The sequence below is a fragment of the Tympanuchus pallidicinctus genome, unplaced genomic scaffold (genome assembly GCF_026119805.1).
Source record: "Tympanuchus pallidicinctus isolate F22 unplaced genomic scaffold, pur_lepc_1.0 scaffold3, whole genome shotgun sequence".
Taxonomy (NCBI): domain Eukaryota; kingdom Metazoa; phylum Chordata; class Aves; order Galliformes; family Phasianidae; genus Tympanuchus; species Tympanuchus pallidicinctus.
In genome coordinates, this window is record NW_026294747.1 from 4,614,919 (window position 1) to 4,640,555 (window position 25,637).

General features: G+C 36.5%; 1 protein-coding gene and 1 long non-coding RNA gene across 17 annotated transcripts in view; one reads left to right on the top strand and one right to left on the bottom strand.

The window, feature by feature from the left end:
* The window catches only part of PPFIBP2 (PPFIA binding protein 2), a 92,524-nt gene that overhangs the window by 14,803 nt on the left and 52,084 nt on the right, over positions 1-25,637 (bottom strand). For 5 of the 16 annotated variants that reach the window (XM_052694332.1, XM_052694331.1, XM_052694337.1 and 2 more), the window contains 11 exons: positions 25,388-25,501; positions 17,103-17,234; positions 11,912-12,103; positions 10,069-10,161; positions 7,592-7,700; positions 6,405-6,437; positions 4,715-4,776; positions 3,345-3,420; positions 1,549-1,655; positions 1,118-1,182; positions 606-666 (listed from right to left, as the gene is read on the bottom strand). In XM_052694332.1, the coding sequence (XP_052550292.1) occupies positions 606-666; positions 1,118-1,182; positions 1,549-1,655; positions 3,345-3,420; positions 4,715-4,776; positions 6,405-6,437; positions 7,592-7,700; positions 10,069-10,161; positions 11,912-12,103; positions 17,103-17,234; positions 25,388-25,501 (1,044 nt within the window). Of the gene's footprint in view, positions 1-605; positions 667-1,117; positions 1,183-1,548; positions 1,656-3,344; positions 3,421-4,714; positions 4,777-6,404; positions 6,438-7,591; positions 7,701-10,068; positions 10,162-11,911; positions 12,104-17,102; positions 17,235-17,399; positions 19,180-21,129; positions 21,197-21,443; positions 25,319-25,387; positions 25,502-25,637 lie in introns of those variants that run through there. The other 11 variants (XM_052694333.1, XM_052694344.1, XM_052694346.1 and 8 more) reach the window with 5 other exon arrangements.
* Positions 1,651-7,731, top strand: LOC128086122 (uncharacterized). Its single transcript, XR_008209243.1, has 2 exons — positions 1,651-3,215; positions 5,436-7,731. It is a non-coding gene; the product is annotated as an uncharacterized LOC128086122 (long non-coding RNA).

Consider the following 25,637-nt stretch of genomic DNA (forward strand, 5'->3'; position numbering starts at 1 on the left):
GAAGTAGGAAAACAATCATATTACTAGGGAATGTGGTTATTATCCTTTTTAAATGGCATTACTAAGTATGCATAATTCGTGTTAAGCCTAATTTTTGTACAGAAAATGTCAATAATAGTTTCACAGATTTTATGTGTAGAAGAAGCTTCGGTGTACACGACAAAAAATAAAACCTCTGGACCATAGCATAAGGAGATTTTGTAAATTGTGAAGTCTTAATTCTGGAATTAAGCCATAGAATTAACAACAGTGCTCCTGTTTTTAATGAAAACAGCATTGCTGTCATCTTCAATAATGCCATTTATATCAGAAGTCAAAGTTAGGGAGTAACACTCATAGTTACGTGCAAACACTCAAAAAGAAATCCTATGTAAAAATGCATGCCCATTCTCAATACTTTTTGATTGCTTTCAAGTTCTGTTGTCTTAACATTTCAGCAAACAGGAAATCAAAATTATCTTAAAAACACCTTTCTTAAACAAAATGTTATACAGTTCAACAGAATGGCTCCTCATTATCATTATAGTTATACTTCTCTTAAATTAATTTAAATTCTCTTAAATTAAAACTTTTATCATAGAAATTCTGAGTACAAATAAACCAACCTTTTCCAGGGATTCACTCTGCAAGTCTTCTAAGCTACTTGACTTTTTTTTCTGTGGAACCCTTAAAATAATAAGAGGCAAAAAGACCATAATAAATATAATATGTTACATCATAACTCTCTCATGACAGTTGTTGTATATCACAATTTCTTTGTCTAGCAGATAACTCACAAATAGATTTGTTTGTACCCTAAAACTCACAGTACTGGGTTTAAAACATAGTGCTGACATAGATGAAGTCAGAAACGTGAAAAAGACTTTTAGTCAACAATGAAAGGCAACAAGTATGGTGACCAAGTTCAAACCATAAATGACTTTTTAGAAGCTCTGAAGCAAAAGTAGATGTTAATAAAGCTCTGCAAACACCATGCAACATTAAGGGCTTTTAAAAAGGAATTTTAAAATGGAAGGAAAAAAGTTGTTGAAGTGCAGAGAGGACTAGATGCAACATTCAAACAGATTAAATAATGTAGACTTCAGACAACCTGCACAAAAAGTAAGAATAGCCTTGCCTGATTTCCGTAGTTTTGTGCGTCACTGGAGATAGCAAAGCTGGTGACAATTCTCCTGCAGAGGCCTATGCAAAATAGAAGTATCATGCCTGTAACTCTGGTGTCTTCATCTGAACCTACAGTGAGGGTGGTGAGGCACTGCCACAGGTTGCCCAAAGCTGTGGTGTAAGCCCCGTCCCTGGAGACACTCAAGGCCATGCTGGATGGGGCTCTGAACAATTCCACCTAGCAGTGGGTGCCCCTGTTCACTGCAAGGGAGTTGGACCAGGTGGCCTTTAGAGATTCCATCAAATTCTAAAGATTACCAGCAGGCACAAAAATTTAGCAAGGTCCAAACCCGTGTCTGCATTACCTCTGCTACAACAGAGAGACCAAGACAAACAACTTGAATTTACAGCAGAACCTGCTTCTAAGACATCTTTACTAAGTACCTCTGCTTTAAATACTTCTCCTTGAGGATTATTCAAAACATTCAACTTCCTTAAAGTTGCCTCAAGTTCTTCTTCACTGCCACCAGAGACAATTCTGTCCGAAGAGCCTGCAAGCATTAAAAGCAGAAATGGAGATAAACAGGTAAAAATACAACATTTAGGACTGTATTTAGGCTATCTAAATACTAGTTTCTAAATTCCACTTTTTGACTTCATCTGATGCACATAGTTCAACCTCAGCCACTTCACTCTACATGCCTCCTTAGGGCTCTGACTTGTAAGCAAGGTGATTTGTATTTGAGCAACAATACAACACAGTCATCTGTTGTGCTCTGCTCAGAATACATGAGCTGATTGTGAACCACGCTAACTCACAGTTTCATGTTCTGAGGCAAGATCAAGTTGGTACCATTTTCTTTCTCACACGATGTCACTTTATAGGAATTATGTTAGATGTCAGATGTATCATAAAGCAGTGTCCTATTCTCAGTTTGAGAATAAACATGTAAACGGTTTTTTTTTTCTGGGTATCTTGGAGTGAAGCAAGGTTTTTATTCTTGTCAAATGTAAGAGGAGGGAAAGGGCAGCAAAACTTAATGTATTAATTGCAGCTCTTTTTAGCAATATGTCATGTACAAAGAAGAAAAGCATCCTCATAACAGATTCCTTGTGATGAACACAAGTATAAAAAGCATGACATGAAGGGAAAAGTACTCCCAGATGGATGGCTGGTGGCTAATCACTGCTGCCATTCCTGAACTGAATGGGAGTGTAGAAATCTCAATATCGGATGCCATTAAAAGTTCATCATCTGCTAAGTTCTCCTGGTTTCACTTTACACTGTAAGAACTTGCTGTTTGTTACCTAATGGCCATAGAAATAAAGCATCATGCAAACATAAGGCCTATCTGTATACTTTAATTCATCTGCAGGAGATGATTAAAGTGTCATTTTAATTTTGAATCACAGATTCCAGAAGGGGATATAATGCAATCTAGCAAGACTACTTTAAACTTGTGCCTTTAGCTAACTTGACTGAACTATCCTAATTGCTTGCGTGTGTCAACAAATTATTTGTCAGCACAAGCATTCTGCTCAGTCTTCTTCACCCTTTCTTCTATAATTCCTTCTCATGCAACATCTACAGCCCTTCATTATATGGATGTAGGTGTTCTGCAGTCAAAGCCCGTTGCCCCATTGAGGTGTATAGAAAAGTATTTTAAGGAAAGCAGTGCTGACTTTGGATTGCCTTGACACATAATGAGTAGAACTGCAGAACTTCAGACCTGACAGATGAGCAGTGCACACAGCTAAACAACCAGAGCAGTCATCTCATCAACCATCATTCTTTCATATTCTATGATTCTGAATGATAAACATAAATAGCAGCAAAATTAGGCCCAAGAAGGAAATTACTAGTAACTGATGTTGAACAAAATTTAGGTAAAGTCTTACGGAATTCAGTTTCTCTGAATATTAATGTTGTAACTAAATCCTCAAATAGCCTTGATTTTTATTTATTTATTTGTTTGTTTGTTTTTTTTGCAGTGAACACAGGCTAAAAACCAGGAAGGCAACATCTACCAGCTAGAGACAAAAACACATAAGCCTGCTCAAGCAATAATGTCGCTCTCTCTACTCTTACAGCCCTCCAACACGATACAAAGGTATGGATAATGAACTATATGAACTATGTAGAATTATTCATGTATATTTTAAAGCCAACAAATAGTAGTCATAGTGGATGCAGTTTTTAAAACACTCAGAACCAGGAAATTATTCACAAGACATTCTACCTTGAGCTGCAATCATTATCTCCTTGACCCTCCTGTACTGGCTTAGCAGTAGCGTTAACTCCTCTATTCGCCGGTCCTGTGAATAGCATTAAATGAAATTTAGTTGCATATTTTCTGCCATAATTAACACAAGAAACCATTCTTAGAGTTATTGAAAAAGCTGTTGAGAGATACTCCCTTTAGGAAGAATACTTTATTTTGCAACATTACTGAGCGTAATAGCTCTGCACTGAATATTTATGAGGCTGTGGGTAAACCATCTGACGACTAATTTAAACACTACATTATCCAAATAAATCACCTTTGTTTCCCTGTGAGTATATCCAGGTATTAGCTCATAAAAACACCACCTTATGTTCCCTTCAAATGTTAAAATCTTAGACAAACTTGGAACAATTTTGCAAAGCAATGATGCTACATCTTATTTTCTAGATGTAAATTCTAGCTTTTTTAGTGTTTGAGATACTAGATACTGTCTCACTGATGCTCTCCAGAATTAACATTGCTCTGTCAGATCCCCCATTTACTGTTTTTTAGGGATGTATGTTATTGTCATTACACCTTCATTATATATGAAGGTGTCACCATCAAAGAAAAAGCTAATTACCTGGTTTGTTATCATAAAACAAGAATTAAAATTTTTTCAATTTAAGCAAGGAAAAAGTACTACAAAAATAAAGAACATTTTATGTAATCAAGTCAGTGGTACCTGAAGGTCTTGCACTTGAGTTGCCCAATTAATGGACTAACAGCATAGAGGTTAGAGAGACCAAAGGCATATTTGCTATTTCAGTGGGTTTAATTTTGCATCCCCTAGTTTTTTATTACTCCTCACACCTCTTTTTTTTTGTTTCGTTTGCTTTTAAACTCATCCTTATTTTAAACATGGCCACATTTTATTAAAAGATTTTACTTTCTTTTTATATCACAATCTGATCTGGGCATACCATTGCAGTTCAGATCAAGTTTGAAAGACTAAGAGCTACCTGTGCGACCTGGTGTAGGGAACCTGCTTTGTCAGGGGTGTTGGTCTCAATGATCCCTTCCATCCCCTACAATTCTGTGATTCTGTGAGATAAGCAAACCTTAGAGCCTTTCTCGCTCTAGCAGAAAACAAGAGATTTTGCTCATTACAGGCTTTGCTTTGCTTTCTGCTCTTCTCAGGAATCCCATGTACCTAGCAAGTTCTGTGACAAGTTAGCAAGGTCAGCCATGCTTACTATTAAAAACAACCTTCTGGCACAGTCTCATGGGATAATCCAAAAACCAGGGCACTATCATAATTAAGGGAAGCAAGTTATTCAGATCTTTACACAGATTCAAAATTATAATTTCACCTTTGTTACATAGAAAGAAGATTATTTTCTCACCTTTTCTTCATTTGCAGCCAGTAATGATTCCATTCCTATCTTCAACCGTTGTACTTCTTGATCTAAAAATGTGATCAGAAAAATTCTTTCTATATTTAATCTAAACGGTATCTATTTTGCAATACTCTCTCTTATGTTCTTACAAGTAACCCAAGCCATGTAAATTACTTTTAATTTAAAGCTTTTGAAAAGCTGAACTATTTAAAGCACCACGGAATGTGAACATGCTGGGTTTGCTTGTAACAGTCTACACAATGCTTGGGAAGATTTCATATTCCCAAATTCCCGTAAGAGAAAAAAAAAGAAACAATGAAACTTATTTTGCAAAAATGAGAGGGTGTTTGCTGTTCTGTATTTATGGAAATAAAAGTAAACATGACTGAAAATTAATTATATTCCATGTCAGAAAAATATTATCCAGTTTATGAGAAGTCATTCAAGATCCTTCTTTGAGACTTGAAAAATAGCAATAATTATTTTCATATTCTCTAATAAGGAAAATTTGTAAATATTTTTTCTGAAAATGTCTCAGTGTAAATAACTGAGTTAATGTCTGCATCAAGAAGTAATACATAATTGCCTTACACAAGATAGCAGTACAATACAGATTCAGAGGTTATTAAAAATGTTGTACTCAGTGACTGAAACTTTCTGAAAACTGACAAGTACTTAATGACATCATCCAACTTTGCTGAACCACATCCTTTGTTTTTTTCTTTAGATAATATTCGTATCAGTTCCAACCTGCTTTGAAACAAGTATACATGATGGAGACAGAACTGCGTTGACATTAGAACAGACCCATTTGTTTCACAGAACACTATGAAAAACAGATGTGGAAGGCATGAAGTCAGAGTGAGGAAGAAGTCAACAGCATAAAAAAACAGTTTAAAATGTTCTACAACTAAATGTTGGTATAAAACGTAATCAATCATTTTCCAGAACTGTAATTGTTTTCTCTGGTAGTGATTCTGAGAAATAGGCACTTTGTAATGATTACATTTTAAAACACGTAAAGGAACTTCGCAACATTTCTCTTTCAAAAAAGAACACTTAACAACACAAGGCATGCTCAGACAGCCAAATCAAAAACTGAAGCCAGCAGACAGTGGGCAAGCAATTGGAAAATGTTTAAGAAGGCGTTACAAATCACAGTGCTGCTCATTTCAGCTCATAACATAGACTTCAAAAAGACCTGGTGTTGAGGTATTGTTAAGCACACAAAGCAAACTTTACTTAGAATATATTTATAAGAATACCAACTATGGAAACAGATTTTCATTCAGACTGATTTTTATTTTTATTTTAATTTACTGCTCTGATTAAAAACAGACAAACAAACTCAAATGCTTTCCTTTGAGGAAAAAGGCTTTCAACTGAAGCCATCTTCTCAGGAATTATAAAAAGAGGTAAAGGTGAAGTGTAGGCTTTGTTAACCTTGACAATGTCAGTTTGAAGTCTCCAGCCATCTGATTAGTGAGCTTTTGATTTATTTTCTGAAGTGAAATCTTACTGAACAAGGTAAGTAGCTGTCTGCTTGCAGCAAGCAATAAAAGCAATTTCTCATGTATATTAGAATTAGACTGTCAAATCTAAACAGACATTGAATTACTGCTGCAGAATGCATTTGAGTTACAATTTGTGTGGAAGGAACAGTAAGAAAAAGCCACAAGTGAATTGCAAGGCTTACGGTTTTTTTTTAGCCTTCTCTTATAAACTTCCTCTATGGTGGTAAATGGTGGGAGTCAAATAAAATATATAGAAAAATATACAGAAAAAGCACAGATTAGATAAGGTTTGCATTTTAATGAGAATACACATTCTAGTATACTAGAAAGAACATTATTTTTCTACTTTATTTGAGAAGACTCCTGAAAATCTGATGAATTGTTACAATTTTTTTCAAAAGCATTATTACTGCTGCATACTGTCTCTTTTCAAATATAGTCTAAGTGTTTTCCTTAAGGTAGCATGAAGAATCTGTACAGACTCTTCTCCCACTGGATTCAAGCTGAATTGCACCTATCTTCAGCGTGAACTGGACAAGACACACTGCTAGAAGCTGAAAGTTGCTGAGCTCTCAACTTGTTGGCATACAGCTACCTGTCCCTTGAAATATCACAACTTGAGAACCTCATAGAAAATACAACATTCTATTAGTAGGAGAGTCTGCCCACAATACAGTGTTGTTAGAGGAAGTAATATCTAGTTAGACATGCAGTATTTCACATGCACAAACTCTGCAAATGAATAAAATCAGCGCTAGGTACATGTTAAGGTTTCACAGAACAGGACTGTCACTGCTTCCGAATAAACAACAGTCAAGTGAGCACTAAGAATGAGGGAGCACAAACCTCCTGAAGTCTCAAACAAAGGCACTATTTGTAAACAATAGGTAACATCCACAAAAAATTTAGTGCAGCTATCTGATACACCATGGTAAACCTGCACACAGATAATCCTGCACTAAGAGTCAGTATTGTGGATGAAAAAGTTCACTAATGTCATAAAGCTCACAACTGACAGAAGCTGTAGGAAGACTGTGGCATCACTGGTTGTGACCAAAGGGTAAGCAAACTGATCAATCTGTTATTCACCTCTATCAAGTATGCAGACTTAACACAGAAATCTGTGACACGGTCCAGAACAAAGGAAAGATGTGCATTAACAGATGTTTCAGAATGTTAAATCATTCCAACATTATACCTCGCTACTATTGAGACTGTTTGTCTTAAAAAATGGCAACTGTCAAGATTTCTCAAAGTAACTTTGAAGGTATACACAAAAATATATATTCCTTTTGAACAAGAACAACTCTTTGAAATTATAAATAGAATCCCAGTTGAAAAAATTTCAGTGGAATTCCCCTCCTCTTACCTCTTTCTGCAACTTCGCTATGTGATGAGGTCCTAGATAGCTGACATTGTAAGCGTTCAATTTCTGCATCTTTGAGAGCTAATTGCTCCTGAAGCTGGGCTATCTCAGCCTGAGAGTAAAACAAATTCAGAATAACATGATTATGTGTTCTCTGTGATTTTTTTCTCATGAACTAGAAGATTTGTAAACATAACACTACTTTGAATTAAGTTCTTTTCCCAGTTTGGGACATTTCATAAACACTATACAACCTGGTGTTCTTCTACAATTCCTTTCACAGAAGATCCATTTTACAGTACAATAAGCTCTCAGAGAAGAGAGGATTGTGAGACAGGTAACATTTTCAAGGATTCATGTATGTAAAGAAAATACAACACAACAAGAAAGCTTTCAATACTACACTGCTGATCATGCAATATTGACTGTGATAGGGCAACTCTTGAGTTTTGCATGAAGACCACTATAAGACAGCAAAGCATTTTTTTTTTTCATATATTGTTTTTTATTCTAGTTACTACTTCATATAACTTGGGAAAAGTGATTCTTCAGCTTAAACTACAGTGACTCATCCCTTTTTTCTGTTTATGATAAAAACTGTCAATAGCATCCTTTACTACATCAGTAACTAAGTTAAGATCTTCTTCAGCAGCCTGTAGTCCTTTACATTGAATCATTGCATTTCCACCAGCAAAAGCATCAAGAACTTGCTTCTAGTTTAAAGAAAATAATTAAAATCCACTAATGTATGACTAGTCTTTCAAAATATTAAAATAATTAAAATAAAGGCAGAAAAATGGAAGACACCGAACATCAGCTGGACAGGATAAAATATAGACTAAAATATGGACTAACACAAACTTTCTGTTTTTAAACCAAGAAAGAAGGAGGCAGCTGGATGGCAGGAAGAGTTCACCACAATCCTGCCTGCAATCCCTTGTGGAACAGAGAAATCTGCCTTGTTGCATCTCTGAGGGGCTCCTACACTTCCCAGTGACTAATGTGCTTTTTATATCCAGTCATGGAAATACTCCAATTCCTCATCTAAGAAGCTGAAGCAACAGAAAGACAAAGCTGCAGACCTCTTAATACCAGATTTGGATACGCCTCTGCTGGTCTATTTGACCTCATAGTTCTCTTAATTATTCTCTTTTCTTTTAAATTTTTCATTCCTGTCATCTCTGTAATTATTTTTCTTCTTCCTCTCTTTTTCCCTGTACTCTTTTTCTCCCTTCCTATTCTGTAACTTCTCAATAAGTGTTACTATTCATTGTTATTTTTGCTCTGTTTCTACCCTTAATCTTCATGTGTCTTGGCAGCTGACCACATGCTGCTTAACAAAATATTTTCCTCAAGACTGTTCATTGCTGACACGTCAGAGGAGACATTTTCATGGATATAAGAGCTTTTAACTTAATAAATAAATAATAATTAAAATTAGAGCAAAACATCAATATTCATCTAAGAATTCTCAAAAGAAATGTTAATACAGAAAACAGCTATGTGTCATTTCTGGATCAAGCTTTCAGCTATTACAATCACAACTCAGTTTAATAATTTAAAATGTTCTTCCACGATACAGCCACTCAGAAAAGTCAGTCATTCATACAAACAGTGATTATAGCACTGCATGTATGAAAGGTAACATGATGACAGAAGTGTTCCTTTGATCTAAAAAAGGGCTAAAAATTCAAAGTAACTAAAGTGTAACTGTTTAACAACCAGAATGTTCAACCAGAAAAAAAAACTACTGGCAAAAATGGTCAAGTGTGTCATATTAAGTTCCTCTAGATTGAATACAACAGCTTTCCAGAAGTTAAGGTCAACACAGGTGTAAGCAGATACACATGCTCTCTGATACCGTCACAAAGTCAAAGTACGTGGTCTACTGGTGTATTCTGGGTTTAACATCTAATAATCACAGAATGGAAGGGACATCGAGGATCATGAATGTCCAACCCCCTTCCACAGGCAGGGCCGCCAATATCCCTATTTAATACTAAACCAGGTTGCTCAGGGCCCCATCCAATCTGATCTTGAACACCTCTAGGGATTGGGCATCCACAACCTCTAATAAAATTCCATGGTAAGCAATACTCATCCAATTTTGCATGTTTCTTCAGTCTAGAAAGCATATTCTGCAGAGACTTGTCACCATTACACAAAGCAGGTATCTTCCCAGAACAAAATGCCTTTAAAAAACAAAAAACAAAACAAACAAAAAAAAAAAAACACCAAAAAACCCCCCAAAAAAACGAAGGTGTAGGAGACTGGAAACTGCAGGGAGGAGGGAGCAAAAGGCACAAAAAGAAGATACAAAAACTGTTCTCCAAAATACTTACTACACAGACCAAGGAAACCCTGTTTTATAGTAGGCATTGACACTGTCACAAAAGTAAATGATGATCATCAGGAAGTGCGTATATCCCTTTCTAACTGAAGTAAGTCTGTCATTAGTAAGTGCTAAGCATTCTCCTTACTTTAGTTGCCTTTAATTTCCACTCATATTGATTTCTTTCATTTTCCAGTTCTTCCACTTTAATTTTGAGGTGTCTGAGTTCCTGTAGCAAACCCTGCAAAGGAAAAACAGATAAATATAAGATTACTCAGGCAGATATTAATTCTCCATGGTTATGGATTAAAGATCATGTACTAACCATGTAGTAATGAACACTGAATTATCAGATATAAAAGCCGTGGTTTCGTCTAGCCAGATAACAACTATTTTGAAAAGAGAGATTATTCTAAGGAACAGTTTTCTCTAATTCTCTATCAGAAATTATGAGCAAATTTCTTGGTCCTATTAAGGAAGACAGCTAACGTGGGGAAAGCTGACCTTGGAGAAAATGAGCCCACAACTACAGTCTCATGCAGCATTAACTATTGCTTTTTCACTTGTTTGCTTTTGCCACCATTTCAGAAAACAAGCAGAAGCATATGAAGCTCTAACGTGAGTTATTTCTATTAAAGCGACAGTCCAAAGGAACACTTAAGCTACTTACCAAGAAAAACAATTCAGATTACATAATGCTTGTTTTCTGGCACTGAATGCCACACACGTATAGTGTGTGTATATGACTATCAATATAATACTTTCTGCATGGATGATTGCAACCTGGCAAACAGAGTTGCTGCAGAACAGAACTGCAGCAAACTCTTGTCTATTCCTCTGACAAATTTTCCCTTCTCCCTTTCCACCAGCCATATCTTAGTGTTCACTCTTGAGGACAACACAGTGACGCACTGGAACAGGTTGCCCAAGGAGGCTGTGGATGCCCCATCCCTGCAGGCATTCAAGGCCAGGCTGGATGTGGCTCCGGGCAGCCTGGTCTGTTGGTCGGCAACCCTGCACATAGCAGGGGGGTTGAAACTACATGATTGTTGTGGTCCTTTTCAACCCAGGCCATTATACGATTCTGTGATTCTCAATAGAACTTCGATGAGACCAATGAACTGAAGAATGGAAAAATTCGGAAGCAAAGCCACGTTTTGGAATCTTGTATACTACATGCATCACACAACCACAGTATTATCTTACTAATGATCATTGTGAATATTAAAAATGGACTTTTTAAAGCCAGATCAATATCATTCAACCTTCATTTTAAGCAGTTTATGCACAATAGCTTTTGTTTTGACATCTGGCATGATTTTGACCAAAAACAGCTAGGATCTACAAAGTAAATTTAAGAACGCTTTTCTCATAACTGCTGATGTCAGAATCAGTAAAAATGTGTCAGATCTGCTATGTTACAGGCACAGGGAGATAAGTTTTTATAGGATATACTTCAAATAGACTTACCTGAATCTGCATTTTATACCTGCGTTAAGCTTTTAGATATGCAGAAATGAATAATGATCAGCATTCAGAGGACTGGTTAGAATGATGTTATTGTGAGGAAAGTTAACAAACTATCAAACCATGCTACACAGCAAACAAATCTCAGCGAAGGGAAAAATAAAAAAGGCTGAGAAGGGGAAAACCAAGCCAACCAACAAAACCACACCAGTAGCATAGGCCTACAAATAAGATGCAAATAATATAAAACCTGAGAGAGGTGATGGTTCTTATGGATATCTGTGTTTATGTAGATAAGAGTGCAATGATGACCAAATTTGTCCTAGTGACTGGGTACAAGATAAGGGGGCAAGGTGTCTAGGTTTTTTTGGTTTTGTTTTAGTAAGTTTGACAACCACCTCTCTCTTACTCCTACTCATGAGAGTCAGAATGATTAATGTCACTAATTCACAACATAACCCTGGTTAACATAATTTAGTTTCTGCAAGAGAAGAGGCAATACACAGGCTGCTGCTAATGTATACCTCTTGTACATCACACTGAGAGCAATTCTTCTGGCTGACAGTCTCTACCACTGATGTTGGGCTAGACTGAGGACCATTAGGTGTCACACTGGATTTCCTATCTTGGGATTTTCTTTCTTGGATTCTACTATTAATTTCCAGCTGCAGTCTACACATCTGCTCCTGTAGCTCACTTATCAGGTTCACTACCGACTGAAAATATGGGAATAACAAAAAAAGACAGGTGAGAAATAAAAATGCAGACAATATGCAAAGAAAGTATTGGTACAGCTGCAGCACAGATAAATACAGAAAGAATATCAGAGGCAACCTAAAAAGACAACGTGTTCCCTTTCTGGTAAAACCCGAGAATGGGCTTTGTATAGAACGACAGATTAAATAGAACAGAATCTATGTTCCAGACCAATACATGACTTCTCATTTCTTCCAAATGAATTAAATTTAATGAGATTAATCTATCTCCCACAGGAGTAAAGAAGTTTTTAATGGACAAAAGACAAAGTGTATATACACATTTTTATTCTTCATTATCATACATATAAGTCTTGTTGTAATCCCAACTCTGCTGATTCAGTAACTTCAAAGCTGCACAGTGCCAGAGCATAAACTGCAAGAACCGGGCACTGCTTCAACCAGGTTAAGTATTGAATTATTCCATCTCAAGCTGCACCAGCAACCACAGACTACTTCAAATATTCATAAAGATTCTCTTTCAAAAGCTTACATGTAAGTTAGCTAAAATAAATTTACATCTATTAAATATTTTTGAAAAGCACTGTGCTTAAAATGAAATTCAGAATAGCAGCTGCAAATATTTCCCTTCCTGCATATCACTCTGAGTCAGGCTCACAACATTTGATGCTCAACTTTTCTCATCCAACAAATCTTTTACACACCTAAATGAGGATTAAACTCCTTAAAAAAACCCAAGAAGTTTAGTTGGTGCACTTGGCTTCAGCACACCAACTCTCTAGCACCCAGTGTTTTATAAGCTGAGATGCTTTTCCAGGGCTATTCAGTTAAGAAAAAGATAGTTTATTTCATATGAGCTCACCTAGACGAAACTACATCCCTTGTATTTTCAGTACTGCCACTTCGCAGCAACACAGGATATTGGTGAGGAGTGCATCCCTGCAGCTAATCCATCCTCTTAGCAGAGCACTGCAAAGCAGAACACTCTTCATACTTGCTGCATGTATAATTTAAATGCTATCCACAATCTTTCCACCTTCCATGCTTTGAATTTGTTTCTCTTCTGTCGTCATTTCCACACTCAGACACCTCACTGAGGAGCAGAGTCCTTGTGGTACATATCTATCTCCTTTCTTTTAAGCACCACTTGTCTTTGTCAGTAAGCGCCATTAAACAATTTGTTAAGCCACTGGTCAAACAAGATGCACAGACTGGTAATTGCTCTGGTTGTAGCACAGTGAGAGTTCAGAATCACAACTACTGCTGCCACTTTTCTACCTCATGTTCACAAAGGCAATGGGAAACTCTCTGCATCTACACAGACTTCCTTCAGGGAACACCTGGCAGCATACAAGTGGCAGAAAACTTTATTCTTCACTGGGATACCTTAATCTTTTCCATAAGCCTAACTCCAGAGGCAATGTATGTCTCACAGTTGTTTTCAGTTTCCAGATAGAAATGTCTCCTTTTTTGAGATTCTTTCACGGCATGATAAATTATTAATATTAAAAACCCTGTCTTAAACTTGATTCAGTTGAGGCAGCACAATCAACTGCACTGCACAGTGCTGTTTTGTCAAAGACCAGAAAGAATTACTTGGCTTGCTGACTCAAATTTCTCTGAAATGGCAAGTAATTGTGCACTAGATATTTATATCAGAAGTGTCGACACAACAGCCATAACACGATTTCCAACAGCATATAGCAAACTTCAGATCCTCAGCACAAAAAAACCAAACCCCACAAAACTTACCACATTAAAATAAAATATAGGAGGAGAGAATAAGGGCTGTTAGCAAGTTGAAATGGGCACTTATTCTTGAGGCCTCCTGGTAGCAATAGGTCATCTCTATTGCCCATGTTTGGGTAAGGCAAGCTGCAGATAATCACTTGATCACTTGGGCTGCAGATAATCATTTGATCGTGTTGCTCTCTCAAAACTTGCAAACACTGAGGAAACATATTTCCAAGATTTCTAAGTTTCCTCAGGTAAGAGAAGTTACACAAATGCCCTCGGGTGGGATCTCAGAAACCTTCACAGCAAACAAGACAACATTATTCCACATACAGGGAATTCAAGTGACAAAGGCAGGAGTGAGACCATCCACTTACAAGTAGCTATTCTCCTGGCTCCTGTGTTATAACTAAATGCCATTATAAATTTAGCATGTGCATTTGAAGAGCCAAAGACAAGTGGCATTCAGACATGAAATTAATACCTTTGAGAGCCAGATACTCAAACTCTTTGCTGCTAACTATAACTAAAACTAAACCACAGCTGCATAAGATAAACAGAAATGAATCTGATTAAGACTCATTAATATTTAGAAAAATATCTTAATTTGCTTTGTTTCTCCTCAAACCAACCAGAAAAATAATTATATGGATAAATTCTATGTGACTGGAAACAGCTGCCGTGAAATGAACTGACACAAAATTAAGAGTACAAAGGAAGTATGTTTTAGCTGACTTGTTTCACAATTTCACATCTTGTTTTAAACTTTTATTAACTTGCTATCATACTTAGAAATGGCAGTTAACCATAAATTATAATTAATGGGCACCTTAACATTTTTTGAGTTCAAGATGCCTCTGTAACACGTGGTAGGGTGAAAGCAGTACTATTCTGATAGTAAGAAAACTATGAAATCACTGTTCTGCTCACCTCTGTCAATCCTAATCTTAGTTTTGAAAGCAGCAACCAGCCAACTGCACATAAGAGAAAGGCTCTGTCACTGACAGCTTCGTCCCACTTGTATTAAAGTATTAATTGCAATTTCATTTGACATATTAGACACTGAAAGAGCCTGTTGAAGTAGCCACAACACTCAGAGATACAATTACAGGAAGATTAATTTCATTCAGCCACTATCAGTTTGGAGAACAGTGTCACCCAAGAAATTAGGTTACCCCAGATTCTTTGCTTACTTAAGAATAGATTACTCACTTGAAAGTCATAGCGAGGCACTGAAGGCTCAGAATGAATTTCAAATGACACTAAAGGCATGAAACACAAGCAGCATTTGCAGTCCAATTGTATTAAGAAAATATAATAATAAATTTCACTGTGATGTTTGAAACTATGGTTGTATTGAGAATTAACAAAATATAATTAAAAAAAGATAGTAGTAAAGGGAGCTGAAGTTGATAGAGTAAAGCATTAGAACTCAAGTAAGCATTCAGTTGAACCCCCTGTTTATCTTGAAAAATTGGATTACCATTTACTTATGGCAATCTGAAATAAATGTATAAAAGAGTTCAACAAGCAAACTGAAAATGCTTTTTATTTCTTCCAGTTTTAGTTATAAGACTCATTTTCCTTGCTTTGTATATGTAGGCTTGCAACTTTCAATAGGCCAGAAATCTAATCACTTCTCGGGGCAATCAATAATTCATAGAATACTTAACACAATGATTCTCAACTTTTCCATTAGGTTAGGATCCTTTTCCATCTCAAGAGGGCATTTCCTATCACTTAAAAATACAACAAAGCTTCCAGACCAATAAAACTAAACTTCCATCCTAGTAGGCTACACGTCCTGCTGCAGTAGCAGAAGAATTTCACAGATCACAGACTCACCTTCATCACAGCCCTAGGCCTACTCAGCACTTAGAAATACTGTCAATGCAAATGCACTGAAGAGCTTTGTTGCTTTCCAGGAATTAGACTGTGGATATCCTGAACTAATCCAAACAGCTTCTTCCTGGTACTCAACATGTAATGGGAAGTGCTAAAGGCCTCTCAGAAAGATAGCAGCTGAAAACAGGCTCCCACCTGAAGCAAGTACATGTTGCACAGACCTTTTTAGATTTCCAGGTAGTATGACACTACTCAGGCCTTCCGTACACAGGACACTAATAATTATGGGTGAAAGAGCATGAGAAGGCCATGGATAGCAAAAACAGCAGCTGGTGCCTCTCTGGCTTGTAAACTGCCAGAAAATGCTCTCTGTAAGCAATCTTTGGATCTCTAAACAAGACTTCAGAGGACAACTAAGTCAAAAAACAAACACACCCAAACTTATGTCACTGCAGGTAAATTACTTAGAAGAATACTTGATAAATGACTATTAACATTACAGAGAGCAATCTGTTTTCTAACACTGCCTGTATTACAGTTTCTTTTAAGGCAACATGGAACAGTCTTTTTTCAGTTACCGAAGCATAAATCTTGGCCAACCCACAGCCCTACTAATCCTTTCCTGCCAGGTAACCCTACCAGTTTATGTGGTCTCTCTACAGGAGATGGCACTTCATCTGAATTACTGTCTTCCATAATCCGTTACCTCTCCAGTTCCCACCTGCTGCTCACTACACAGAGGTTTCAATGGAACTGTGCTCCATCAAAAAAATAGACGTTCATTTTATTCCCATTTCATACTCTCTTCCTTAGCTAACACAGTGAAAAATAAAGCTGCGTTGATATCCCGAACTTTCCAGTTCTAAAGGAGAAAAATGATTAGAATTTCTCCCAGTGCAAGTGATTTCCAACCCCCGCCCCACTAAATATTTGTTATGTAAACACAAGGGAAAGGGATTATTTGAGGAAAATACCCTGCTCCTTGCCTGTCTCTCCCAACAATGATGAATATATTAAAATTACTGAGGGCCTCTGCATACAATTTTCTGTAGCATTCCTGATACTGCTAAACTTACCGTCTTCTCTGTCAAGAAAACATGGAAATAGATTCAAAAAGATGGCTTCAAACAGCCATGCCTGTGGAAAGGAAAGAGTTAAGTGAAAAAAAAACAGTATGCTGCTGGAATGGACTTTGTGTCTTGATTAAAGCCAAACAGCAAGCTCTGAAACATAATGAGAGAGGAAAAGAAACCACATCCCAAAAATGCATAATCATATTCCTCACTGAATTCACAGGACCAAGAGTACAGATCGGGCTCTAAGAACGAGAGGAAACTGCATGCTGTTTCCAGATCAGCAGATGTATGACCAGAGACAGAGGACAAAAAAATAATGAAAAAGAAAGAAGCAAGAAGCTCACCTCAGCTTTGTTCTGTTTCTCTTCGTATTCACTCTGTTCCTTTTCCATGCCAACAAGCTTAATCTTCAAGTCGGAAACTTCAGCCATTAAATCTAATTTCTGAGTCTCTAGTGATGTTCGACTTAGCAGCTCCTGAAAGCAAAACAGAATATTTTCCCAAGTTATTTTCATTTAAACACTGACAGAATGCTGCATGATTTGCTGGCAAACTCATAGGTCTCTACCCCTTTGTTTACACTTTCAATACAAAAGCAAAATGGTTCTCTTCTTCAAAAGCCACAATCACTACTACTTTACCATGCAAAATGTGCTTAACACTGCAAGTAGAAAAAGTAGCTAAAAGAGTTCAGAGTGATCAACTAGTTCACATGAAAGCAAATTTCTCTCTCCCTCTCCTCCTGTTGTATATACTCTGAACTGTTTGAACTCTGTTTCTCAAACTCTGCAGTTATTTTCACCTACATGTTCTCCTGTGTTAATCACTAAACCACTGTCCTCCTCCTCACTTCAACACAACGTCTGGCACAGAGTCAATCCCTGTGCAAAACACAAAATCAGAGAACAGTACTAAGGCTGAACTAACACAGTGCTACATAATGCCATAAAGACCTTCAGATGACACATTACAGAATGATTGACTACTTTCTAAAACACTCAGACTAAGCCATGTCTTAGTATTATAATGCAAAGTTCTACAACATTTTATCACGTGTTATTCAGCACAGGATGTACTGAAGCACAAGCACTGAACCAAAACCGAGTACCAGTGGGAAGCAATATTTCTGCTGTCAAGCTAACAGTACTTGAAAAGTTAATACTGTATAGCAGTTAGTAACTTCACAAGAATACCAACTTTGGAGGGAACAGTACTGAATGAGAAATGGTGTGACATAAATGGAACCTGAGTGCAATGTCTAAACTGACTAACACCATAAGCTAGAAAACAACCGACCATGCTTGTGTGCCCTGAGCTCAGTTTTCAGATTGCAGAAATAGGCACACTTGGTGGAGACGATATCACCGTCTTTGGAAAACATTCCACATTCACCTTTATTGCAACTTTCAGTTTCCAAGAAAGCCAAAACCAGAACATACTATCCAAAATTGCCTCTCTTGGTCTCTAATTTCAAAATGAGAAATCCATTCAGAACTTTAAGTCTTACAGAACATTCAATACCTAACTTTCCAAGTGCCTAACTTCTTCTGTAAAAGATCTTAGGTTTCAGAATAGAGGCAGGTTGCTCCCAAAGCCACAGAATGTGTCTTGTCTTTCACATCACTGTTGCTGCTGCTCAGACGCACCACCCACTGCACCTTACTTTGCCAACATCCACCATTTGATCTCCATAAACATTCTGCCAGTATTGACAAACATCAGTCAGTACCAATTTTTTTTCATGGAAGAATTCAGTAACACACTTGTGCTCCTCCTGCACTTCCATGTCAGACACCATTCTGTCAGACTGTCCCTCTGCTGCCATCTGTCACACAGCAACAACCTCTACTATCATCCCACCAAAATCCGCCTCTGATGTCATGAGCCAACGTGATAAAATAGAAGGCATTTTTAGAGCATTCTTCATGTATACTAATTTTTAGCTTGTTTTGTATTTTTAATTAGATGGTAATCCATAACTGACATTGATGTTTTGGTCATATTAAGCATACTGACAAATTTCAGTAGATTCCACTTTGGATTACATGGAAAGTGATTTAGAATTTGCATACTTATTCTGGATCTGTACTAATGCTACTGAGAGTTCAGGAGCTGCCCTTTTGATCAGCACCCTTTTCTCATGTCTTCCTTCTACCAAGCTATGTAATGTGTTGCATTACCACCCTTTGGAGCCAAGGAAGCCACAAACCTTATTTTAAAAATGATGCCGTTAAAGATCACTTGGAACCCAAATCTGCTTTACATGTACATTGTTTTAGTCTGCTGGGGAATACTGCCCAAATTAGAAATGGTACTGAACTCGCAACTGCATTACAACACCATTTATCTAAGCCACCCACTATTCCCAGTGTCATGCCCACTCCTGCTGACACTGACAATGGGATTTGTGTATGGGTGGAAAAATAAACAAACGTAACCCACCCCCACCTTTTTTTTTTTTTTTTTTTTTTTGACCTTGAACAGAATAAGTTAAGTAACAATCAAGATCATTCAGTTCTAAAAATCAGCCACCTAGTGAAACCCCAGAGCTAGCTAAACTCTACTAATATGATTTCAAAAACAATTATAAAACAAACAAACAAACAAAAACCCTTAACATTCCAGGAATACAGGACTACTTCTCCACTATCTTGGACAAATTCCAGAGGAATATTCCAGCCTAGACTGGAATGGGCTCTGTGCAGCTGGTAACACAGAAGACTTGCAGAGATTAATATACAGCTGAGATATAAATGAGAATTTGTATATGGAAATAGGGACAAAACATCAAAGAGACTGGCAGGATGGGGTGACTTTAGCCTCACTGACAGGCTCTATTCACTGTTGAACTGAAATAACATTTAGACTACTCTTTTTTTTCTTTGACATTGATGTAGCATTTGATGATGCAAGGGGAAGATTTCTTAATAAGTCAAGGAGACAGCATCCATCTAGACATTTTCAACAACAGAGCTCCTTTGAGGTACTGTCTGGTATTAATGCTTAGTTTTTCAATAGACTCCTAAATTAAATTTGTTTGTGCAACAAAGAGTAATACCTCAGTCCTCTCCTGAGTTCCACAGCTCCATGTGAACAGTAAAGGTGCTAACTGGGATGACTGAGCATGAAGGCAGCTTCTATTTATTGATTTTTTTAAACTCAAAATCTTAGTTTGTTCTGAAGATGGACGATTGGATCCTCATCTCGTGTAAACTGGCATAAATCTCTTGCCTTAAAATAGACAAAATAGCTAGCTATCCCTGGTTTGTTTTCAGTGGATTTACACTGATTTAAAACAGCTGACAATTTATCTTGCATCTAGAGTGCCTAACTTTTGCTTTGAAAGAAAGTGCCATTTTAAGTAACTGTCCCCTCTTGAAATGGATAGAACATCTGGAAGCAATTATTTTCCTCTTCAAGCAGATGCTCAGAGAGAACAACTCATTAGAGAATGTGACCCATTTTGCTACAGAGAAATTATAGTGTATTTCAGTGGTAAGATGCAACATGAAGCCATCCAGAATAAATATGAATTGAAAGAAAAGAAAATACAAATTTAAGTTATTGGTTTTAAAGTAAAAAAAAGATAATGTAAGAGAGGGAAAATTGTAATTTGGCTGTAGTAGCTTTAGGAGGATCTTAAAGATCAGACGTATAGAACAGAAACAGAATGCATACTATGAAACCTTATGTATAATAAGCATGTTACTTGTTTTTCATTTAGTAAGTACTGCACGTATAATTTATTTCCCTGTAGCTCTTTTTCTGAAAAATCAACTTTAAAAATTAAGGAAAAAACTACTTTAGAGTAGGATAGTCACAAAGATGGTTTTGCAGAACCTGCAATCTGTGTACATCAGATGGATCAATGCCAAACTACTTCCAAACAACTGTATTTTTAAAATTCACACTGTATATTTTTTATTTAATCATGCTTTTTTTTTTTTTTTCAATATTCTCAGTGAAACTGAAGCATGTAATATGTGTCACTTTCAGATTTTGTTGGCTTGGAAATACGTATTTCTCATAAAGCTGCTTATAAAATTTAACATTTAACATTTAACATTTAAATTTAACATCATAGAAAATAACTTAGAAAGAAGCACTGCTCTGTTCTAGGCTGTCTGTTGCAAACACAGTAAATTACAGAATATTTAGCAGTCTCCAAAACAGAAAAAAAGGATCAGGCTACACTGATTCATAAATCATAAATAAGATTTTAGTCAAGTGGACAAAAAGCACCCCAAAATCCCATTTTGCACTTGTACAAAATACAACAGTCAAAAATGTCTTAATTCTCATATTCATTAAAGCAGTCGAGAGAGAGAGAGAGAGAGAGAGAGAGAGAGAGAGAGAGGCAGACCCACCTACCTGGTAAGCAAAATTCAGCAAGAACCACTGCCAGAGAAGACCGTACTTTTTGAGTGCTGTGTGTCAGCTGTGGTGGAAATAAGATATTTAACTGAAAACACAGCTGACAGCAATGTACGTGTGTAATTGCTATGAAATGGTGCAAGTCAGTAGCCGAGAGTGAATTACAGCCCTCCAATTCATCGTTTGTCTATTATATAGTTAAGCATCAGAAAGAATTTCCCAGCACACTGACGGTTTGAACAGTCCTTTGCGTACATCTGACAATCAGATGTGCCTGTAGCTGTTAAATAGCAAAATGGTGTATTGCTCACCTGTATAGATAAGCTGCAGTTGAGAGCACGCTCTAAAAATCTCAAGCCTTCTAACTAGAGCAGCACAGAACACATTTCAAACTCTGAAACACTAAGCCAGCAGCTGGCAAGAAGTTACTGCATGTTATAAACAAGTGCTGAAATTCATTTAAGATCAGATAACTCAGGCAATTGAAAGCTGAAGGAATGAACCTTGCCAGCCAGCAAAGTTCCTGAGAAGCAAACAGATATATACCAGATTTAAACTGGGCAAAAAAGATAGGATTCTTGCTTCTTCGAGTACAAGACAACAGAAAACCAGAATAGGTTCATGTTAAAACACACTGAATTCAAGTTTTTACTCTTTTATAACTCCTCCTCGCATTCCTTTAATCCAGTGTTTTTTAAAAAGAGTCTCCACTGTGCCTCACCAAGTCTTTGTCTAGCACACATTCACCTGCTATGTACACCCAGGTAGAAGCTGGCCATAAAATTACATCAGAGAGAAGGAAAGCACTGAAATTAACTCCTGTTTGCATTTAATAATTTCAGTTTCCATGTGTTTAAGACAGAAAGAACCCTAAGGCCAAGTCCTTTGTACTCTGCAACAGAATTTACTTCATGGAAGACAATTAGGTTTATGCAATGCAGCCATCTGACCGGTCCTTCAGGATTTGGTGCAGGTCTGATATAAGACAGACACTGCCACACAGATCAGTATTTTGGCAAAATAAACATAGAACTTCAATGGCAACAAGTATCTGTTAAACCAATCAAGTGCAGAACAGAAATAGCAAAGAGTGTTTTTACTTGTGGTAATTACTATACCAAATGCACATAAACTGTGGAAGTGAAATCTGTAAGTGCAGACTTTTCAAAATGAACTAGCACAACTGACAAGAGCAACAACACTAATTTCAAAGCACCGGTGCATTTACATCATGCATGGCTGGTTCTTTCGGATATGGGCCAATATAAGCTACTTTATAGAGCAAAATTTACTTTTGCTTTCCAATCACGTTCAACAATTTGTATACAGTACAAATATATTAGAAATGGATTGTCATAGTATAAGTATTTTTTTTTAAGATAATTCTAGAAATAGGATTGTGTTTTATTATTAGAGACAAATTCTTCTCTATCTAAGGTGCAAGGGAGCTAACAATTCACACAGCAGTTCCATATCTTTTACAAGCCTGATGGTAAGACTTGATGGCAAAATTGGAAGGTAACTCACAGAGATCAAACTGGGGTCTTGTTCCCAGACAGCCTCCAGAAAGTTGTCTCTTATCTTTGAGTATGACTGAAGGACAAGGAAACATTTTTCTTACAGCATAATACAAGGATACCTAAGAATGTATCAAGTTTTGCCATTAACTTTCACAAGACAGTCCTACATTGTTTTAAAGAAATTGCAAATGTCTTCAAGACAGAAAACGTTGTTTCTTAGAGTCTGTAGTAGTGCAAGTATTCTTATGTAAGCAAAATGTTGAGTTTGATACTGTAGTATTACAAGTCAGGGAAACATACAGGTGATATTTTCTTCAGCTGCAGCTCTATAAACAGCTAGGTCAAATGAGCATCCACACCTACCTTGACTTCTTCTGTGAGCTGGTTCAATTCAGTAACACAGAAGAAAAAAACACAACAAAAAAAAGCCGAACATCCTCTTCTTTTTATAACCCTCCCTGCTTTCTATCCAGTCACTGGGTCAAAATTATGAAAAATAATGAAAGTGAATACAAAAAAAGTTGTAGAAGCACATGGACAAGGACAAGAAAAAGAACAGAACAATGAAGCTTTTTTTTTTTTTAGTAGGAAACTGCTAGATGATATCAACTAATTTCCTCTGTGCTTTCAGTAAGAACTATTGCTCCTTCCTCTTAGAGAGATGAAGAATCACAATTTCTCCCAAAGAACCTGCAATCTCTGTTGCTGCTATTCAGCATTTAAGATGCCCACTCTAAATGCTGAACAACCGTTTTATGTAATTCAGATAAAGTTTGTTCTAGCTGCATTTGAAAAGTCGCCATGATAGCTTTGTAGCTGAGTTCAAAACAACTGCATAAATCATAAGCCAGAAGGATTTTAGCCAGTAACCCCACCCGTACAAAGTGGGCAAGTCTCTGCTAGCATAGATTTAGCAAAAACTATTTTGCAGGGGAGCGTTGCATACCCTTCTGTTCTGGTACCACCAAATATCTTGTTATGTAACTTCACTAAATTATCTGAATAAAGTGCATTAGTCTTTAGTGCAGCATTTTGGGGGCAGAATTTTGTAACATTTCTTATAGTTCCCAAATTCAAAAGATATGGCTATCCTGGACTCATGTATACTGCTTCCCAAATAAGTAAATATGCTGTGCCTACTTATACTACATATAGCAGTTAGCCTAGTTATATATAAAAAAAAAACCAAACACACATTAAACACATGGCAATGAAAGGCAATTATTTTCATTCATTTTCCCATTTAGAAGCAGCAGTTGACTTAAGTTCACAAAGGTAAGAATCAATGTAGTTCAATAGATTCTAAAAAAACAAGCAGATCCTAGTAAGATTGGATTTACAATGCACCTCAAGAGAATAACAGAAGTCTTCCTGGAAAGCAGGACTACCTATACCCATAGTTAAGACTGGATGATTATTTCTTATTACAAACAAGTTAGTTTACTGTAAAAATAAATACTGTTTGATTGCCCTTGAAAGACCAGAAAGAAGCTTTTTTTTTCTTTTTCTTTTTTTTTTTTTTTTTTTTTAACTGGAAAAACGTAACATCAACATTAATATTTTTCATTTATTTGCTAACTACCATGGGCTTTTGTACAGAACACTGGAAACCTTTGGCTAACAAGATCTCGTTTAGATTAAAATAGGAACTTTCTACACTCTACTCCATCTTCCTGAAGTTTGAAAACATTTCCGTAATTCAAATAGTTACTGTTCTTTGAATTTCACTTCAGATATCTAAATTAAACATATCTGCTGGTTATATTTTCTAAAATGTCCCCTCCCTCCTTTAAGTAAAGCATAAAACTTTTCTCAGTTGTAAGCATTTTGGGGTGCAACAGTTGTGTGAGACCAATTTTGTTTTCTTTTGGTGAAGAGCTTTAACTGCAAGAGGTTTAGGATACACATTTACCAGATGGAACACTACATCCTGCACATTCCTGCTCTAGATTTTAAAGGCTTTTTATAGTTTTAAATTTATTTTCAATATCCATGTACTGTATTACCAGCAGATTATCTGCATATGTAGTAACTTGTCTTGATAGAGACCCAAGACTGCACATGGAAAGTTCTTTCATGTCCACAGACTTGTCAGCTCCACAGTAACATGAAATGTAAGACACTTATTATTCATTCATTCTCCTCAATATATACCATGAAACAACAGCAATGACTTAAACCACGTAGCTTGAAATTACTGATTGAAATAATGAAAAGTATCTTCATATACTTTTTGATTTTTCAAAAATAAAGGAAACACTCCTAAATAAAGCAAAAATCATTAAAGAACCAACTTTGATACAATAATTCATTTCAATGCACTAATTGTTCAGCTTTAAAGATATAGAAAAACTGAAACTATTTAAGTAAGACAACTTAATTCTGTAACTGCTACATACAGTACGTACTCATAACCTGTCTAACCAGTTACTCAACCACATCCAAATTTAGTTCGTCAGCACAGTACAAACAATACCCAATAGTTTCATTTTACATGCTGCCACATACGGCATTATGCAACCAGCCAATAAAACATTTCTGCAACAGGAAAACAAAGAAATATTTATTGCAAAAAAGTAGTTTGCAAAGTAGCAAGAACACAATAAAAAGAGGCAATTCTTTTTCTGTTTTCTCTTGCTACCAAAGGCACTCCCACATGCAGGCAAACAGAGAATGTATGTTCTCATCTTTCTCAAAGGAGATTATGCAAAAACCTTTCCAATCTAGCTCTTTACCTGTTGAAGCATTTCTTCTGTAGCATTCAGTTTCAACTGATGTCCCTCAAGACAGATTTCTAAGTCCCGTATTTTCTCTCCTTGAGCTTCTACCTGGTCTGTAAGAACGCTCACCTGTAATAAGAGAAGAGAAACACAATGATACTGAACTGACAGTAAATAAGTTTGAATTACCTTGTACAATGAACATTCAAATGCACATTTTTACAATGAATTCCCTTTTCAAGTCCCCAGTTGTTTCATACACTTT